Source organism: Drosophila mauritiana, chromosome 3L (genome assembly GCF_004382145.1).
Source record: "Drosophila mauritiana strain mau12 chromosome 3L, ASM438214v1, whole genome shotgun sequence".
Classification (NCBI taxonomy): Eukaryota; Metazoa; Arthropoda; class Insecta; order Diptera; family Drosophilidae; genus Drosophila; species Drosophila mauritiana.
In genome coordinates, this window is record NC_046669.1 from 6,496,974 (window position 1) to 6,517,185 (window position 20,212).

The 20,212-nt window shown below is 40.8% G+C and overlaps 2 protein-coding genes across 2 annotated transcripts; one reads left to right on the forward strand and one right to left on the reverse strand.

The window, feature by feature from the left end:
- Positions 1–339: 339 nt before the first annotated feature.
- On the reverse strand, positions 340–14,353 carry LOC117140455. Its single transcript, XM_033303386.1, has 6 exons — positions 14,173–14,353; positions 3,032–3,249; positions 2,108–2,947; positions 1,887–2,044; positions 1,043–1,826; positions 340–971 (listed from the first exon to the last, which is right to left on the reverse strand). The coding sequence occupies exons 2-6, from the start codon at positions 3,111–3,113 to the stop codon at positions 610–612; spliced, it is 2,226 nt and encodes a 741-aa protein (XP_033159277.1). The 5' UTR covers positions 3,114–3,249; positions 14,173–14,353; the 3' UTR covers positions 340–609.
- Positions 14,354–15,678: 1,325 nt separating this feature from the next.
- On the forward strand, positions 15,679–19,730 carry LOC117141601 (ras-related and estrogen-regulated growth inhibitor). Its single transcript, XM_033305117.1, has 3 exons — positions 15,679–16,351; positions 19,082–19,212; positions 19,273–19,730. The coding sequence occupies exons 1-3, from the start codon at positions 16,264–16,266 to the stop codon at positions 19,675–19,677; spliced, it is 624 nt and encodes a 207-aa protein (XP_033161008.1). The 5' UTR covers positions 15,679–16,263; the 3' UTR covers positions 19,678–19,730.
- The last annotated feature ends 482 nt before the right edge of the window (positions 19,731–20,212 follow it).

Below are 20,212 nucleotides of genomic sequence, written 5' to 3' on the forward strand. Positions count from 1 at the left end.
CATTAATTATATTTTTGTATAATTACATTTTCTGTTTTATTGTTACATTTATATGCTCATAGTGCATCATATATTATGCTTAGTAAAATCACGCAAATGTTTCATTAAAAATTGATGCCTTCATTTTTGTAACGTTGTAAAGAGAACGACGTGCTGTTTGGGGAAGTCGTTATTGCTTTTGCTGTATCCATGGCTATTGTTTGCAATTAAATTCGGGCAGTTGATGATTTGGTTGGGTGATATTTTTTGCCTTTGTCATCTTCCGCGTTGCGATTTGATTAAAATTATAAACTCGCTTAGTTGGCATTAAATAACAAATAAAATAAGTTCTACATGCGATTTATAAAAAAAGTTCATTTTTTTGTTTTAATCGTCTCCACTCCTTTGCTTTCGTCCTCCTGGTGTATACACTTAGCAAAAATACGCATTACAAACTATTAGCAGTGTTGCCCTCAAGCGGGCGAGGGGCGGTAGGTGGATGAGGACGAGGCGTGGTGTACACATTTAAAAACTAAGAATATCATTCGCCCTCGATTTGAGAGAGGGGGAGCATTAGTGATCCATGCAAAGAGTAAAACATTCATTAATCTCTGGACTTCCCACATTAGCTTAGTATCTAAACTGTCCCTTCTTCCCCCTCTCGTTGTGGTAAACCCTTAGTGGCGAGTAGCTCCCGTTTCCGTTTCCATTTAGTGACGCTCCAGCGCCATTTCCATTTCCGGTTCCGTTCCCAGCACCGATTTCGGTTCCGGTATTACCAAAGTTCTGCGATGCGGATCCAGAAATCAACTCCTCAGAGTGCTGTGGCTTGGCGGTGCATCGTGGGGCCAGGATCAGATTATAGATTCCAAAATAGACCAAAGCCACAACGCAGGCCACAATGGCCAGCCATTGGTAGCTGCAGGACCAGAACTCCAGATTCGGATCCCTCTCATCGCGAGCCAATCCAATCAGAGCACCAAAGCCTTTGCCTGAAAGATACATAAAAAGTATAAATATTATAAAATACAGATTGACGTAGGTTATCTTGCCCAACACTTACCCAATCCAAAGAAGGCCAAAACAGCAATGGCCTGTCCAGTTGCAGTCAATTTCCTTGGCATGGCATGACGCATATATAGGATAATAGTAATCCAAATCAGACCAATTACAGCCGGCTCGATGGTCTCCATGATGACAGTCAACCACTGGGTTTGGGCATCACTCAAAGCCGTAAACCTAATGACAAAGATGGCCAAGCCACCGATGAAGATATTCGAGTGCCCACAGTACTCAATAAACTTGTCCACATTGAAGAAAAGAACCAGGATGAGGATCAAGCCAGAATAGCAGACGGCATTGACATCAGTGAAAGTCCACCGCAGGTAGCTATGAATGCTGCTCCAGAAGGTGCCAAAAAGAATGGACACCAGTGTGAGCACCAAAATCTCGGGAGTATAGCGACGGATGGCAGACATGGGAACCACCAGCATTCCGGTCTTTGTGTGCCACCACCACTCCGGCGGACTCAGTGGCATTTGTGTGGCACAGAGCAGCACCACAGCACCCAAAACAAAGCTTACGATAAATATAATAAGAGCAACTAGGGCAGCATCATGGTTGGGTTCGTTCTGGAAGAAGAACAGATCCAGCGGCGAGAAGAGCACTATATAGCCAATGGCGCCCCAAACATACTGGCGGCACACCTCTCCTCTTCCCTCGGAGGTCTCACGAACTGCGATCACGATTGCCGTGTTCAAAAGAGTCAGTGCAGCCATGGGGAAAATGTCTCCAATCAGGCGAATAGTCGTATAGCCCACGAGGGTATCCTGGACACTACCGGTGGTCTAAGGATAAATAAAAATATTATCAAATATGCTTTTTATTTGAACAAAAGTTACACTCACATTAGTACACTCGCTGTCCGAAAGCACACTCTTTTCATGATAGGGATTCACCACTTGGCATTCGATCATGGGCTTGCAGTTGCTGTCATTCTGCTTGTAGTGCTTGAAGTCCTTCATGTAATTCACCTGCTCCTCGGGAATGTGGCACTGGAAACCCTCTGTAAAAATATACAAAAAATAAAAACAAAAATTATAAAAATATTTTGAAATTATCTACTAACCAAGTGGGTACTGGCACCATCCTTCGTAGTCATCGTAGTGCTCCTCCTGACTGATCGCTGAGCCCATGAGGGCATCCATCACCACACTAGTGGTGTCCTCAGTGAAGGCGTGGCAGTGCTTCACGACATCCTCGCCGTTCTGGTTTCTTTCGGTTAGACAGACATGAGGCGGCTGGACGTAAACCCTGGTGGGGGGTTTCTTAACCTGTCTGATGGACCGGTGAAGAGGAACCTCGCCACTAATGGCCTCCACACCAGCACTATCTGCCGAATCCGAGCTCTCCACGTCCCTCCTGGTGCGCAAACTTTCGGTCACCGCAGTACTGCCCTCATCTTCGTAATCGAAATCCGAACTCTGCTCGGTTGAAGGAGCCACCGTGGGAACCTCAGCCAACCAAGCCACATAGAGGGGCTCATAGAGCTTGGGATTCTGGCAGCTGTAGGTGCAACGTGTCAGGTCGATTTTGCCCTCCTTCTGATCCCACCTGCTGCAAGTGGCGTTCGAGCCACAGCGCTCCTGGAACAAGAATCCTCCAGTTTCATCGCAGCCAAAGCTGACCAGCGGCTCACGTATCTCTCCCCTTCGGGTAACTTCTGGCACGGCAAACAGAAAGGCATATATGAAGGCCGAGACCAGCAAGAAGACGGCAGTTAGCACTCGAAGAGTCTTTCCAAAAGTATTGGGGTTCTTGGCTGCCAATCGATCAGCCCAGGGACCAGCGATCAAAGGACCCAAAATGGAGACGAATGGCGCCAAAATAGTAATGGTCCGGTATTCCGAGAAGTTTAGACCCAGCAACAGTGGCTTGGTGGCATGCAAAATATGCAAAGCTGTAAGACCTGTAGGATAAAATAAATATTTGTCAGTAATTAAATACTAACTAAATAATATGTATAAAATTTTAAAAGTGCTGCAGTACTCACCGGTTATTACGAAGAACACAACAAACTTGAGCGAGATCAACGTCTTGTTGACACGCGGCTTTCGCTCCGCAATAAAACCCATTTTCTCGATTTCGGTTACTATAAACTATCTATATAAAATCTCAGTAATTAAGCCACCTTTCGGGGTTTCGTTCTTCCTCGTCGATTTTCTCTTAGTTTCTTTGGGACTCAGTTGCTCATGTTAAACTCTATCGGTTCTGAAAAAAATAGAAAAAAGAAACAAAGTTACATTTTCCGAGACAAAAAGGAAAGACAACAAAATATATAAAGACATTGAAATGCTAGAGCCACCACAAAAGTCACACACACGCACAAACCGATGTGTAAATAGCACCAACTGTAACCACATAAAGAATAAGATATCGGAGGCTGGAAAACTATTTATGCACCCGGTCATATATTACACATGATGATGCTCTGCCCAATTGTGGGCATATCAAAAAGTAATCAACCAATTTATTGCCACCCATCGATGGTAATCGATGAAAATGATTCGAAAAGCTCCCTATAACAAATATAAATATAAATATATACGTGTCACATTGGGGTGTCAAAAGTAAACAAGACAGAAAGCGGGACTATGTCCGCTGTCCCGATCTCTGTCCCGATCCCGGCAATAGGCCACCGTCGACATTCATAACGCACATACGCACTGTTGCACAGCAGCAACATAACTAACATAACCGAGTAATTGAACACATCGACAACAGCAAAACGGTAATGAAATATTTATTGTGCCTGCCCTAGACATAAATTTAAATTAACTGTCAACAAAATTTTCATTGGCACATAGCTTTAATCATCAGAAAACTGTTTGCTTGAGATTATGATACGTGGAAACAGATGCAGTGAATAAAATAAAACTTCTGGTATATCTTGGATATTACATTTTTAATTTAGATGCTATTAAGCTACAAAATAAAGGGGATGTAGGAGTTTTTAGAAAGATTTTGTTTATTTTTTTCATTTCAAGATCATAGTTATGCCATTTTATTGACCCGTTCTGTGTGCTTAATGCAACCACTAGACAGTGCGTTAAACCCCCTTGACAAGTAAATTGCTTGATAAAACCTAAAACGCATGTGTCGAGCAAGAATGCAATTTGCAAGATGATACTTAAAGTGAGCTCTGTTCCTGAACATTGACAATGGGACTGTGAAAGAAAAGGAAAAGGAAAGTGCCAGACGGTTATCGTCATAATTTCCCATTGCACAGCTCCCAGAGCGAGAACTTGGATGGCAAGAAACAAGATTTAAGTAGTTTGTGGCAAAACCGGTTGTTTGGCTTGTCATCTAGGCAAATTACATCACCCCGAGCAAATAAGCGAAGCATTTGACTGACTCTGCGTGAGATCTACGCCCCCCAAAAGATACAAATCCACAATTACCCAACCCAAACGGAAGAAGGTCGAGCAGATGGGCAGATCAATCTACCATCTGCAAAATCTCACAAAAACCACCAGATAATTGTACAAATCACATAGACTCCAAGGTCTGATTTACATACAGTTTATAAACTTTTAGACTTTTAATACCACAACGCCGCTAGGTCAATTAAAAATGTAAAATACACGATAGCCTTGCCAAAGGTCAAGCCAAATGCAAACAAATTGATAAGTAAACACAATGACTCATATAGAAACACTCTGTAATCTTTTAAAAATAGATGAGCTCCAATCAGTGCGTTATCAGTTTCTATGACTGCAACAAATTGGTTTTACAGCAAATAATATAGTGAGCATTACCAGATTATATCAGCATCAGCATTGAATTATACCGGAGGTACGAAAAAAGGTCAACTCGCTAAACAAAAGCCGACAAACCAGCAATGCATGACGTAAGCCAAATAGTAACAGCAACAATACGAGAGCAGCTATAAAAACTGTCGTTGGGTTTGAGACCGAAATTCAAATTAGTAAGCCAACGACCAGCAGCAAAAATCAAAAAAAAAAAAACGAAGCTTCAGTTTCAACTTAATGACAAAACGCCCCGCACGCACACACCCAAAATTGAAAGCAGAGAGAAGAAAACCGAAAACCCCCCAAACAAAACCATCCAAATCGGGGCTCCACAACCTGGACTACCAGTGATTGCCCCACATGGGCACTACGTATGACATAGTGCGCTTATTTATGACCTTTGGTAAACTTTGCCCGGCGCTAGCCCAGAAATTGGACAAAAAGTAAGCAGAAAGCAAAACCAAAATGGCTGGCCCTTTTCAATTGCGTGTTTGGATAATTTGAGATCGGAGGAAGAGGTGCCAGTCCAAGGAACCTATTCTTTGGGCATTTGAAAATTAACCGGACTGTATATAGCAAAGTGCCTATATGTATTACCTTCTGTAGAGGCCACAAACAACATGTATACCATTTCTACACATTGTGACTTATGTCATGTGTAATAAATAAATCATACGTAAGCTTTCATAAATCCATTTTAGTATCTACCGGACTGTACTGCCCTTCACGCCCACACATTTTCACGGAGTGATAATTTCATCTCACGTTTGCCCAAATTTTTTTTTAATATTTTATAAAAATAGTGAAAATATTACAGTGTTGTGATCATCTTTAAAAGTCTTGTACATACAATATCATTCATTCCTTAACATAAATAAATAATTTAAAGCTAAAGCTCTTCACGCTTAAGAGGATAATATTTTCAAATCTTTTTAAAACTCCCTAGACTGGTACATCCCATATCTGGTTACCTAATCGACGGCTTTGCCGCCTGAGCAAATTATCCGAGTTTTCTTTTCGCTTTTCGCCACACGCCCGCTTGCAACTTTTCCGCTTGGGTGGCGCCTCTGCCTTTTTTTTTTTTTTGTTTTTCAGCTGCCAAATGAAAACCAACTGTGAGAACTCTGCGTGCATGTTGTTTTTTTGTTACTTTCTGTTGGGGCAACTTGATTGCGTCGCCAGTGTTTCGGTAATTATGTACGAATGTGCGCGTTTGTAGGCCTCCGAAAATAGAAATTTAATTACAAGGTACAACAATCAGCATGACCCTCTAATAATGTCGCTGCTGTTTTATCAGTTGTCAAGTAAATCACTTCGTAAATGTCAATTAGTGATAAGGCCAAAGCCAGCGACCAAAAATCAAAAGACAATGAGGTAATATATTTGCACATGCCTTATGCAAATTGGTTGGTTTGCATTTGCTTATTTGTTTGTATTTTTCGCATTGTTTACCCAACGATTTTTAACACCTCAACGGACAGCTGGAAACTTGAGTTTCTGACGCTGTCTAATATTTTTTCTTGAGCGCAATATTTGGCCACAAAGTTGCGCCTATCCATTGCATATCTCAGCAGACATTGTGGGTCAATTGGTTTTTATATAGATTTTGTCATTTTTTTTTCGGTTTTGTACGCCTGTGTTCAGACAGCGCGCCGCCCGCTTAATTATGCGTAACACGACTACAGAAAATGGAAAAACTAGAAAAGCCGCAACAAAGGCCGCTTGCATTTAGTTAAATTTATGAATGGATGCATGTGGGGACTTTGCCGGCTTTAATTAACATTTAAAATGCATAAATTGTGCGACCATTCGAACTGTGTCAACAATTTGGCTCCGAACATGGGCGGCGAGAGCTAACGTGTGGGTTGACCACTATTGCCACGGCAAGTGCAGCGTCATTGAAGGTCTAGACGCTCGAAAAGGTCCAAATGAAAGTAAGCCAAATTTATTGGCCATCTTTCATAGCCTTTCCCTGGCACTAAGCCAGATTTTTGGGCCAGTCAATGCACTTCAAATGCCCTGAATCGCCAGTAAACGCTACATAAACGCTTTCCCAAGTTTTCATTTCAGTTTCAATCGAGCGTTCGTTTCAAATGGTAGATTTGCACATTTTCACACACACTTGCCTTTTGACATTTAGCCAGCATAAATTTCCCAATACGCTAATCAGTTTCGGTAGCCAGTTTTAAGTCGCCACTCACACATATTTATCGATTTTCTACGCTATTTCGATTTGGCATTTTTCTTCGATTTCCTCGTTTTATTGTGCATTTAATTGGGTCTCTTCCATTTGTTTACATTGCAGTCACGTAGCGAGGTTCTGGTTTATTTTCAGAATTACTATTGCATCGGAACGACCTACACTCGTAGACCCACACATTCGAAAATCCATAGTTGAATGAACGTACCTCTAATCAATTGGGCAATTTATAGAGTATGGAGTGTAGAGTGACTTATTGATGAATGCATAGTGGGGGGAGTTTTTGAGGTGAGGCTATACATCACATCACACACGAATGCGGGACAAACCTTGGTCATAGTTTATAAGGCACACTTCCGTTAGGGCTTTCGACTAATGATATTGTGCAATAATTCATTGTTTTCGTCTGAGGTCTTTGTGAATGCGAGAATTGCATTGGCATTGCCATTCCCAGTGAGCCGTGCTTTATGATTATGGAAATGCCGTAAAGACATTTTCCTGACTCACAATCGTGTATTGACAACTTGCCTGGAATGCTGCCTTTAACTTTTACACACCACTACCAAAGATATCACTAATATAAAATGTTATTCTTAAAAACTATTCAAAGTAATTTAGTCATTTTAACTAGGGCTTTAGAATTAAACAAGTAGTTATATAAAGAAATCGTCCGTTCTTAAAGTGCTGCAAACAAATCTATTTAATAGCGCTTGTAGTCCAGTGTTAAGGTGCATTTCAATGCATAGATACATCAAACCTATTTATAGTCATTCCGCCCACTTGTCTTTGAGGAACTTACAATCTACTTAGCATCTCTCAACCGCCTGAAATGCACTTAAAAACGCATTTTCATTAACGGAATAACAAGGCTTCCCTGAGGAGCCATTTGGCTACTCGGTCACGCCCCCAACAGGGTGATACACGCAATCTAAACTTACAATCCCATCCGATCCCTTTCCCTTGGTGCACCATATATACATATACATATAGACATGGCCCGTGCTCGCCGTCGTCTAATTAATTAAGCTACGGAAATTGGGTCAAAACACAGGCAAGTGCATTGGGGGGAACGAATGGGTGGGCATAGTGACCCGACCCTCCAAGATCTTCATGTTTTCCGGAAAATTCGTAAAATTTCCTAGAGGCCAAACAAGAATTTATGCGCAAATGTAAAGCCAGTGGAGCCCATGATTGAGCAATTTATAGAGCAGCCACACGCAAGTCACATTTCCCAGGGGCCAACGGGGGAAAAACTGAGGAAAAACTAGACAAGTTCCAAAATTCTGGCGAGGGAGCGGAGGTTAAGCTATGCAGATGAACAAATCCAGTGGAGAAATAATTTCCACATAGTTTATGGCGAAAATTCTCTCAATTAGTGCGAGACACAAAAATAGAAAATCTTTCATTGCTCGGCGGGCAGAAAAAAAAACGAATTTCATAAATATTTCAGCCTAGCATGAATTTATTGTTGTTTATATTTGTATTTAGCATCTAGTTTCAATATGGACCACAAACCCCAATTTTATGGCAAAAATAAGCAATCACAACAGGTTGCCGAAATAAAACTTAATTCTGATAAAAATTTCATCAATATCAAATATCTTGCTGGATTTCCCACAATTGTTTTTTGAAAATTCAAAATTTGTAGTTATTATACGCAAGATAAAAATACAAACATCAAAGTCTACCTCTTCCAGACATTTTTATTGTTTATTTTTGGGCCACACAATGTGGGGAATCCAAGGCATATGTAGTTTTTCAGGTAAACCCATTGGAAAATCAATTTCTTGTTTAGATTTTGTGGTGATCGCTGGGGGGCAGCCATCACTTGAATGCAAATGGGCCGGCCGGCAGCAGCTTGCAACTTGTTGCCTCCTCATGCATTTTTGTTTACAGCACTTGTTTCTTGACTGATTTCCCAGTCAGCTGTCGGCCAAACTGGTCAGCAAAGGTGGGTGTTTGGATGAATGGCAAAAATAAAAGAATTGCTCATTTAATTCTGCTCCAAGTGGCGGTGAAGCAAGTCCCATTAAAGTGTCCAAAACTTTTGTCAGCTTCAATTTGTAGGTGTCGTGACCCCAGAGACAACGAAATAAAATGATCTCGCGTCTACGTTTCTCTAGAGATATTTGGAGCATTGCCTCGATGACATCATCTGCTCGTTTTGACGCAATATTTTTCGGTGCGATCTATATTTAAAAAACTTTTTAGCACTCGGTGAATGAGAAAGGGAGAGGGGACGCCATCTAAGAGCTATATTTGATTCACTCATCGGAGGTTATACTGTATTAATTTACTTATCAAACAGAACGTGCGAGCCTAGGGCTTTCCAAGCTTTAACAAAAGAAAAATATTTTATTTTTCTACATAAGACCGCAAAAAAAAACCGAGTGACAAATTTTTGTACGCCTCATTGAACATTTACTATTTTTAAAATTAATTTTTCACTTAACAAAAGCGTTTGACACCATAAAAATGAGATCATACCGCAAAAGTTTTGATAAGTTTACTTTGGGGCCTCAGATTCAGTTTTCTAAATCAATTTTCCACCGTTAGGCAAATTATGATATCATGCTCCATAGATTGCTGACTCAATGTATGAGATATTTGCATTTAACCTTGTATTTTCCTATGCATTTGGAACACGCCAGTGCAGCGTGAAAATATTTCTGCCTGCCGCCACCCCGCGTTTCCAACTTTCGAACCTTTTTGAAATAGTTTTGCAAGTTTTTTTTCGATTGCAACATGGAATTCGAGCTTAATTGAATTGTAATTGCACTAGCTTCAATTTGGCTATCAATTAATTATTTAGTGCCAATTGCCGTTATCCGAAAAGAGAATTAAAGTGACGCCGCCGACAATTGAGACATCAGTTGCGCAGACGCAATGTGGGGCCTCCAAAAACGTATGTTAACCTGCGAGCTGACCATTTTTGGAGCTGGGAACCAAAGTCAGGGGTGCCCAGTGGCGCTCACGCGACCCAGAGTCGTGTCGACGACGATCTTTGTCCAACCAAGTCACGCATTGCAGACATTTCCTCAAAACTTGATTTCCAATTCAATGGCAGCAAATGCAATTCTGGAAACCGGCCCCCAAGAGCGCCAGCACGAGGTCCGCAAAAGGAGATACATAGATACATTTGTAGCTACAAGTTGGCTTTGACGTTGGCCTGTCATTCAAGCGGCAGATACTCAGATACTCTGGTACTCGTAAACAGGAAAACATTTCCTCGAATGCAGCATTAACTTGAACATGTTCTCGATTGGTTCACAACATTTCCTTTGTCTGTCCCTCGACAACCGAGCACCAAAATAAAAAAATACAAAAGTCTTAGCAAATCCCTTTTTATGTAGCGTGGGCAGTTTTCGACTTGCTCGACAATGGCGCCGTCTGACATTGAAATTCGCTGGCAATTTAACTGCCTTACTTAGTAGAGTAATGTTTGCTGTCCTGGTCGCCAAAAATCAAAACAGAACCAACAAAAGTTTGCCCTAGTTTCGTTGGTCCGCCAAAATAGTGGTGCGTCATAAATGAAAACAAACAGAACCGAGCAGCTACTGTAAATGCTTGGGGGTCCATGACAGTTGCCGAAATAGCCCGAAAGTATCTTGCTCTCTGTGAATGTGTAAATATATATATATATATATATCTTTAGGTATATATCTTTGAGACAGCCTGAAGGAGGCGTCGCCGACTCTGAGTCATCCGCAACTTGCAAAAGCTGTGACACACATAATGAAAAATGTTTGGGCACTATATAGATTTACAAGACAAGCCAAATACAGTGAAAGCTAGATGGACGGACAATTAGGAAAATTCTACACTGTGGTCAAGTTTTTCGACCCATCTTGTGAACTATATATATATATTTACTCAAAGAAGGGAAAACTATTTATATAACTTGCTCTTTCAAGGCCACTGTAAAATTTTAAATATTTATTGGTTCCAGTTCTGTGACATAAGGCCGTGTAAATAAACCAACTTCTCCAACGCAAACAATTAATGATCCAAAGCAAACACAATCGAAATTTAAATGTTTACTTCCTTTTCTTTCCCTCTTTTATTTTCATTATTTTTTATTTATGCTTTCGAGATTATTTTGGTCGCCATGGGATCGTGTTTATTTGCGCACATGTCTTTTATATAGAAAACATAACCCACTGAAAGTATCCTCACCAGATGTGCGAATGGATGAGCAAAATCAATCTCAAAATGTCGACAGTACATCCCACAACATATACACACATGTGTAATTTCAAAATCTGGAAAAATCAGCACAGAATGAGTTTAGCTAACATAATTTCGATACGAGAGCAAATTAACCGACTGACCAGCAGAGAGATCTTTGAAAAAGATCATGATGAGGTTATCGCTGATGACGGCAAAATGATGTCATATGCGGCGGATACACTCGAATGCCTTATATCTAAAGCTTGTTTTGGGTTTTGTGTTTCAAATTAAACCCATACCAATAAATGTAGGTACCGCCTATATATATATAAATACATATACATATATAGTTTATATGCCTTTATTCCCGGCCCCTCTGGCCCACAAATGAGCTTTTTGTGTTGGTTTATAGCCCCATTGTTTGCCATTAGAATGTCTTGTCTGCCGGTTTTAAGCCCCGAAGTTGTTTGTCGACTTTTTTTGTTGTTGTCTGCAAAGATCGACGCGTTGCTTTCTGCAAAATTTAAGTTCAAGCCGAAAGCGATGCGGGTGTATGTTTTCGTTATTTCTTTTGTACATATCGAAAACAGCGGTAGCTCACACGCATAAGAGAGTCAAAAAAAATAAAGCAAGGTGGAGATATCTTGAAGTTTCTACGATTTCTTAGGGTTGTTGTCTAACCTATTCTAAGGGTGGTTCCCGGCATTTCTACCTTTTCGGGGTGGTTTCCTGCCTCTTCTAACGACGCTTCTTGGCCCCCTTTTTGGCGTAGATTTCATTTTTGGCTTGATTGACGGCAACGCCTGGCGTGTTTTAATGCCCATTTCCTTCTTTTATTGCAAAGGGGTGGTTGTTATTATTTACGTTTTGCCTACCGGCATTTGTTCCTCCCCATCGGTATTTTTTACCAAATCCCACACGCATAACTTTGCTACTTTTGGGCTACTTAAGGGTTACTTGGGGTGATGATAAATTGCTCAATTTATTGATAGATCATGAAATATTTCTGAGGATCTGGGTCAAAGATATAGAGAAAATTTCCATACATAAAAAAATCAAGAAACCATCGTACCCCTCAAATTTAATCCTTAAATAAATCGACAGATTTCATTTTGAAATTTGATATGCGAACTTCATACTGCGTAAATGTGTGTACTGTAATTTTGTAGTACTCAAAATACAATAAAAGATTTAACATTTATTAACCAAACGACACGAGTTAATTAAATTAGAGACTAATTAAGTAATTGCCTTTTTTTAAGACCATTCAGGGAAATACCTTTCCACTGCTTTGGTCGCTGAACTCATAAACCTATTTAGCAACTATTAGGTCATTCGCTTGAAAAGGAAAACCCGAAAGGGGCCCGTCTGCCACTGGAAACTTCATAAATGGGCTGAAGAAAAATAAGTGCAATTGCGGCTCGCTAAAAAAGGAAACGCAACAGATGCAACACTGTAAGTGGAAACGATGCCGACGACATGGGTGGAAAATAAAAATGTCAATAAAAATTACGGCAAATTGCTAGGAACCCCGCACCCAACCACCCCGCAATCCGCTGTCATTAGGGGGCGGCAAGTGGTCACACGCAGAGTCCTTTGTGGGCCCTTTTATTGTAGTTACCAAGGTTACTACTCCATCCCATTCTATTCCTAGGGTCCTGGCGTCAATTGAGCGCCTGATTGATTAAATTACCCGAGTGCACAGTGTGCGCTACGAACAAAAGGACAATGGAGTAGGGGATTGCATAGTGCATTAAGCAATTGTCCTTTTTATATGTGCCATATATATGTATATGCCATGGCCATGTCGCCAGGCTGTCTCCGCGTCAGTGAGTCGCCGCGAAAATTGCATTTTTCAGTGCGTGAACGAATAAAAGTTTGTCCCTACAAATTCATTGATTTTCTCTTCTGCGAGCTGATGATTTCATTCGCAGACCCTAAAACAAGCGGAAATCACGAGAATCCTTCGAGCCAAATGCAACACGTGACCGAGGGCAAACGAAGTCCTTGCTGGCAACGAAGTCGTCCTCCATTTGTGGTTAGTAAGTCACATCATTTTCGCTTTTAATTTCGTCTTTTGGCTGCCAACGGTGACCGCAGAAGCCGCCAAGCCAGATGACATCACAATTTTGTGAGAGGGTTTGATTGTGTGTCAGTGTGTTTTTTGTACAAAATGATTGATGAGTAAGCTTTAAAGAAGGTTTCACAGAGGACTTAGAAAGGATATATATGGATATATATGTATATATTATATATATATATATATAAACATGTTTTAAAAATAAAGTTTTTTAAATCCAAAAAAAAGTATATAAGGGCTGCGCATTTTTAACTTTAACAACAATTTAAAAACTCCCAACGAAAAAGTTGTTTAATTTAACAAAAATTTTATAATTTTAATTTGTATAAAAGTCTAAAAGTTGCTGTAACGTTTTCCGGACAAAAACCGCTTTTCCAATTTAAGAAAATAATTTACATGCAAATTCACTTATAATTGTCAGTAATTCCATGGCAAAATGCATATGAATAAATAATAATTTTTATTTTATTTGCCTGTCTGCCATAAACGTTAGCCGAAAATCGCTCAATAATGTTTCCGTTCTTATGGCAATTGCTTAGGCTAATTATTCAGTCAATGGCCAATTCGTAGCTTCTGGTTTGTTATGGGTTCATTATTTGCTATTTATGTATTCTCCATTAACCAAAAGCACACACTGTCAATCGCACAAGTAGAGTAACAACACCGAGCACTTGTCGTCGGGGAATATACGAAATCGTATTTGATTGTATTTTTTATTTCGCTTTCTTTCTTCTTATTTTCAAATTAAATGAAAATATTTCAAATTCAACACTGGCTGCCACAAGAATAACAGGCGACACTGCCAAGCTAAACGCGCAGCGATTTCTAAAAACGAGTCGAGACTACGAAAATAAGTTTTTCGAATAAGCCAAAGAAGCAGATGGAAACACACTATTATGTTATGTATAAGTAGCTAATAGAGGAAAACACACCGAAAAGTGCGCGTCGCGCGGTTGCCTCGAATAAAAACTACTTTGTTTTTATCCGATATGTATTTTTTGTATTTTGGCGGCAGCTGCCAGAAGTCAAAGAAGCTCCCGGCGTGGGTGAGTTTCGAGACACCGTTTCGATATATTTTCCCAACTGGTAATCCGCGTGCGCGTCCAAACGGCTCGTCGTTCGAAAGAAAACTAAACGGGCAGCAGCGGCAAAAAACCGGAAAACATTCACAGCCAGCTGTTTCGGCTACCCTTCCCAATTTGCCAATGTGCGGGGACGCGACTGTGGCTTAAGAGTCGTTGGAAAAATAGCGTTGCATACTTTTTAGCGGTCGGCGCCAATGATTACCCCTATATTTGTGTTACGATTTCTGTTTTTCTGTTTGGCTCTTGGCTCTTGCCAAGATTTTCCCGTCTAACGAAATGCTTTTCGCTTTTTTCGGCCGTCTGGAATTTTCAACCCTTAGGGCTGCTCACATTCGCACGGAAACACCCCCGCAATGGGAAATCCTCTGCGGCACAATGCGGATAGACACACGTGCATTGTTGCTGAGGGTGTTTTAGTCTGGCTGATATGCATATGGGACATGGCTACAGACCATTTCCTTAATGAACTAGAAAATATTGACCTAATATGCATAACTAAAAGGTCCTTAATTCGTTGTCAACATGGGGCGGAAACGCTAAATAAATAATAATATTATGTTTATGTTTGCAGTTGGTGGATTTTAATTGACTTTTACTGTCTGATAGTTATTTGATAGTTATATTTTCCCAAAAGGAACCTCTGTTGAGAACTTGGGTTTCTTTCTTTCTAATTTAATCAATATTATATAGTTGAAAAGTAATATGTACCTATGTATTTTCATAATCCTTACTTGTCTGAACTAACCTCCCCCAAAGGCTTAATAATTAATTCCTACGCCAGGTGCAATTACATTGAATAACCAAACAAACTTTAACTGCGCGTCATAACAGCTGCAATTTAAGGGGCTTTTCGATAATAGAAGTAGGATAACCACACATCCAGAAACAGTTGTCAACCCACAGCTGCTTCGCCCAGCCCCAGAGTGTCAATTAAATTAAATTTAAGGCGACATTTGCCGTCCGCCGCTCGCAGTTGCATTTGTCTTGGCCCACAAGAACGATGATGATGATGATGGCGGTTGGCTCCCTCGAAACGATCCTAAATAGCCGCAGATATAGCGATCGGATGTGGCCCATCGATGGGGCTATTTTCGATGGCACCGATTAGCCTATTGGCCGAGTGAGCAACTTTTAACTTTAACCCTTTGCAGGGCGCGTGTCTGGGAATTGGGGATCGGAATGGGGGATTGGAATTGCTCCGCTCCGCTCCTCGTACTGTCTATTTTTGGTTGATGCTCGCTCGCACACTCGCGAAAAGCTATAGACATCGGGTCGATCGGAAGATCCCCGATCTACACTTACACTCCGGCGTAGCACAGATTCCGCCGCTCTTTCTTTTCAGTAGAAATCAGTTGGCCGCGCAAATCGCACGGATGCGGGCGGGCTAAAATCCAAGAGATACAATCCCAACAAAAAAAAAAAAGGAAAATAAGCAGAGATCAGTCAGAGAGAAAGAGAAAAGGTGAAAAAGACATACTCCAAATCAGATCGAACCGTGGCGGACTGAGATATACGCAAAATTGATGGTTTAAATAAATAAATAAATGAGTTTTCGGTGCGCGTCGAAAGTGCAGTGCGCGATTTCTGTATCAGTATCCATAATAATAATGCCCGAAAGCATAAGACAAAAATCCGAAAAAATATTTCGAATGTAACCTGCAGCCAGCGGCAGCAAAAAACTCATTAATTTTCCAAATTTCACACAAAACAAAAAATCAAACAAATGAACGTATCTCACGGATGCGAAATTCGGTGTGCGGCTGTAATTTTAAACGCATTTCTTGCGCTTGTTTTGACATTGAAATGAAACAACAATAACAATCGGATAATTGAAACGGAGAAAACCCACGCCAACGGATATACACCTGCCGTGAAAACAAAAATTTAAGTTACAAAAAAAAATCGATCTAACTTGGAGAACTCAGGGATTGCGAAAAGATGACCACGCGTGGAATTCGGCGCAAGAAGTCCACATTGACGGAGTTGAAAATCGCCGTGATCGGAGCGCCCAGTGTTGGCAAAAGCGGTAAGATTCGAAATACCACGATGCCAAGTGCCTCCGCAATAACAACTCGAAAACAATCCGAGCAATAGCAGACGTATCCAATAGATACTTGGGCAGCATTGTAGCATGGATGCCGAGCAACAACAGCAAATTAGTTGAGCAATCGCCGATTCGTGTATATTTAGACTTTTGTTTGTTTTGTTTATAAAGTGGCAGCATACATATACGATTGCAGATATCCCCCAATACACACACCAACACACTCTTGCAACTGGGAGTATCTGTGCCTCTCCGTGTATGTGTGAGTGTGTGAGTGTGGCGGCTGCTGGCACTTTGGCATTGCCTGCCGCCTTAATCGCTTTCCACCGTTTGATTTGACAAGCGGCTCTGGCCAAAAGACCAGGCCATGCTCTAATTTACGACGACCCATGAGCACATCGCATACTGCACTGAAAAAATATTAGTGGAAGTACATTCTATCAATTCCAAATAGCTTAAGCAATAAACTAAAAATCACATCGGTTAAAATATTTTTTTGGTAGTTCAAAAACTTTTAAAATAACATTTTAAATATATTTCTTTGAGTGCACGGGTTCAGCTCGTATATATAGTTAGCTGCTTACGAGATCACAGATCATTGTCAGCTGAGACGTTGCATATTTCTTCGATGTGAACGACTTCGCATAAATTGATGTTTCCTGTCAGCCATCACGTATGCCGGGCATCCCCGAAATATATTTAATTTGTAACACTTTGTTGGGAACCCCCATCCATAGGACGATACTAATGATGATGATGGCTTTGGCCGGGAAATTTATTCTCGCCACTGTCAACTTAAGTTTACCCCTGCGTTATATATGTTCCCAGTGTCACATATTACTCCACATTTATAGTATTTCTTGATCGCTGATCAATGTAAGCTGAAAATACTTTCCTGCTACCCCAAAATTTTAAGGAATAAAGCTACAGCTTCACTTGACCTTTTCCCCTTTAAAAAGTAATCTAAAATTTGACCATTGAACGAATTAACTCTTGTGTGAATTTAAAACTAATGTAGAAATTCCGAAATTGTATGAGGCCCCAGTCATGAGATGTCAACTTTGGCTTACACCTGCGCACAATATGTCCCGGTCACAACTAATTTTGGGTGTAAATAGAAAAGAAAAACTGCCGGGACCGGCCGAAGATCGTGGACAGTGGAGCCATATGAAATATGACTAGAAAATATGTGCCACTAATAAATATAATGTGAATGAAAAACCAAGAAAATAAATGGAATGGCAGGCAGTATACGACTGGGTGTGGCTTTTGCGACAGAGAATAAGCTACGCCTTCTCATTTTATGGCGAGAATGAAGTAATAGAGTCAGTGGATTGTAAAATATTTAATTGAAGTAGTCACATAGAAAAATTTATTATTATTATAATACTAGTAGGGATCTTCTAGAACTTAAAACTAGCTAAATGGTAAAAATTCATACACTCTTCTGGGCCACAAAAACAAAACACCCTAAAGCAAATGGAATTCCTATCCCAAAAGCAACTTATAATGGCAAATGCATATATGTTTAATAAATTTATTGCCACATATTTTATTGTCACTCCGCCACCATCAGCGACCAGAGACCGGGAAAATATTTAATTCAACTGTGTGTCTATGTCTGTGGATGCGGTGGAGCAATTAAATCGCCCACATCCACCTCCACGCCCACCGCCCACCGCTCGCCGGAAAAATTCACCGTGCACACACGCACTTGGCCACATAGACATATAGCCATATAGACATATGGGCCTAGACGAGATCAGTGCCCAGCGGGCGGAGAAGCGCCATCCCCATTGCCATTCCGGCGTCGCGCGTCGAAGAATTTAAACGTTGACCTCGCGGAAAGTATAAAAGAAAATTCGGATAACATAAATTTTGAGGGAAAAGCACTGGTCGTATGTATGCGGTGTTGGGAAAATAAATGATGAAAATGTCATTAAAAAGTCGCGAGGCAACCAAGGCAACCACTAGCCACACAAAAAACGCACACACGCGAGCGCAAAAAGCCTTAAATACAGTTGGTATTCACTACAATTATATTAAAAATATAAATTAAATAAATGTTAAGTGAATCCATTGTTTAATATCCATACGCGTAGCCACATAAACCACAAAAAATGATTTGTTGAATAGTAAAAAAAAAATATAACAAATTTGCTTGTTTACCTAGGGAAATGGATGTTATAAAGTAAAATTCGCACAACTTGAAGCTTCACTGCTTCCTAGAAGTTGTCATCCTCGCTTAAAGTGGCGCCTGAGGTTTCAGTTCCCAGTGTTACTATTGTTGTTGTCTCACTTTGCTTAGACGTGAGTTCAAAGGACTTGCATAGGAAATGACCAGGTAGCAGGCCAGGACACGAGGCCTACGAAGGACGACGTTTGTTGGCCCGAGACACGCAACTTTAGGGCTCAGCGTTTTGTTGCCGGGCAGCCGAATCGGGTTTATTAACCCCACAAGACACACTTTCCACAATATTCACCTGCCCCGGTGGCAGTTGTTTCTGCATTGGTCCCTGCAATTCATTTTGGCAGGAATACAGAACTACTCATACTTTACGCTCGCTTAAGTCCTGACCCATATCCGAAATGAGGGTTGTTGGGTTTTAGAGGGCGTTACCCTGGTTTACACCTGATCCCGCTGATAGCGCAGACGACAATAAATTAAATTCATGTTACGTAAATGGTTTTGGTTATTTAATTTGATTGCAGCCCTAATTGTGCGTTTCTTGACAAAGCGTTACATCGGGGAGTACGATCATCAGACTGAGAATCGCTACAAGCACGAGGCTATGGTGGATGGCGAGCCGGTGCTCTTTGAAATACTAGACACATGTCCCAAGGTGGGTTATGAGAATCAAATAACATTATATGGATTATAGATTAATTTCGCATATTTCCAGGCTGAAGACGAATACCCCAATGCTGCTGAGCTCGTTCAGTGGGCCGATGGCCTACTACTGGTCTACTCCATAACAGATCGCAAGAGTTTCAACTATATACGCCGTGCCAAATCCGATCTTCAGTCCGATACACCCGTCCAACTTTGTGCCAATAAAGTGGACATGGTGCACCTGCGCCAGGTGAGCCGCGACGAGGGCGAAATCCTGGCCAAGGACTTTGAGTGCAAGTTCAGCGAGGTATCCGCCGCCGACCACGTCGACCAGGTGGCCGAGGTTTTCAACGAGCTGTGCAAGGAGGTGCTGGCCTCCAAGCGCAAGTCCAAGCAGAGTCTGCTGGAAAGGATGCTCGGCGGAGCACGACCCTACAGCCGAGGGAAGAGCGACAGCAATTTGCCAAAAGACTGATAGCGGTGATGGGATTTTTATGTAAATAAATGTACATTTTTCTATAAATCAAACGGAACAATTCGAGTTTTTATTTATCCTATCATTGTTATGCGATATAATATATATATTATGCGATATAGTAATACAGAAAAATATAAATATAATTGTTACTATTATTTATTATATACTCGTTTTTACAACACGGAAATGCGTTTCCCAACTTTCAGCTTACGAGAGAGAGTTCAGAGACGCAAAAGCTTTTTCAGCAGCTTTGAAATTAAATTGGTGGCGCCACTTGTAGACTTTTGGTAAAATCAAGTTGTAAAATAATTGTAAAATACAAAAGTGGCCCTGATTTTCAGTTTTGGCGAATATTATTTGTTTTAAGTCAGTTTTATCACTTAAGAAAGAACAAAAGGACGTTTAGTTCCTTGTGCTTAATGATGGGAGAGATCACATACAAATAGCGTTTTTATGCTTTAAAGGCGAAACTAATGATACTCTTTGTATTGGTGGCTCGAGGGGGCGTATCTATTAGCACCAAGTTTATTTG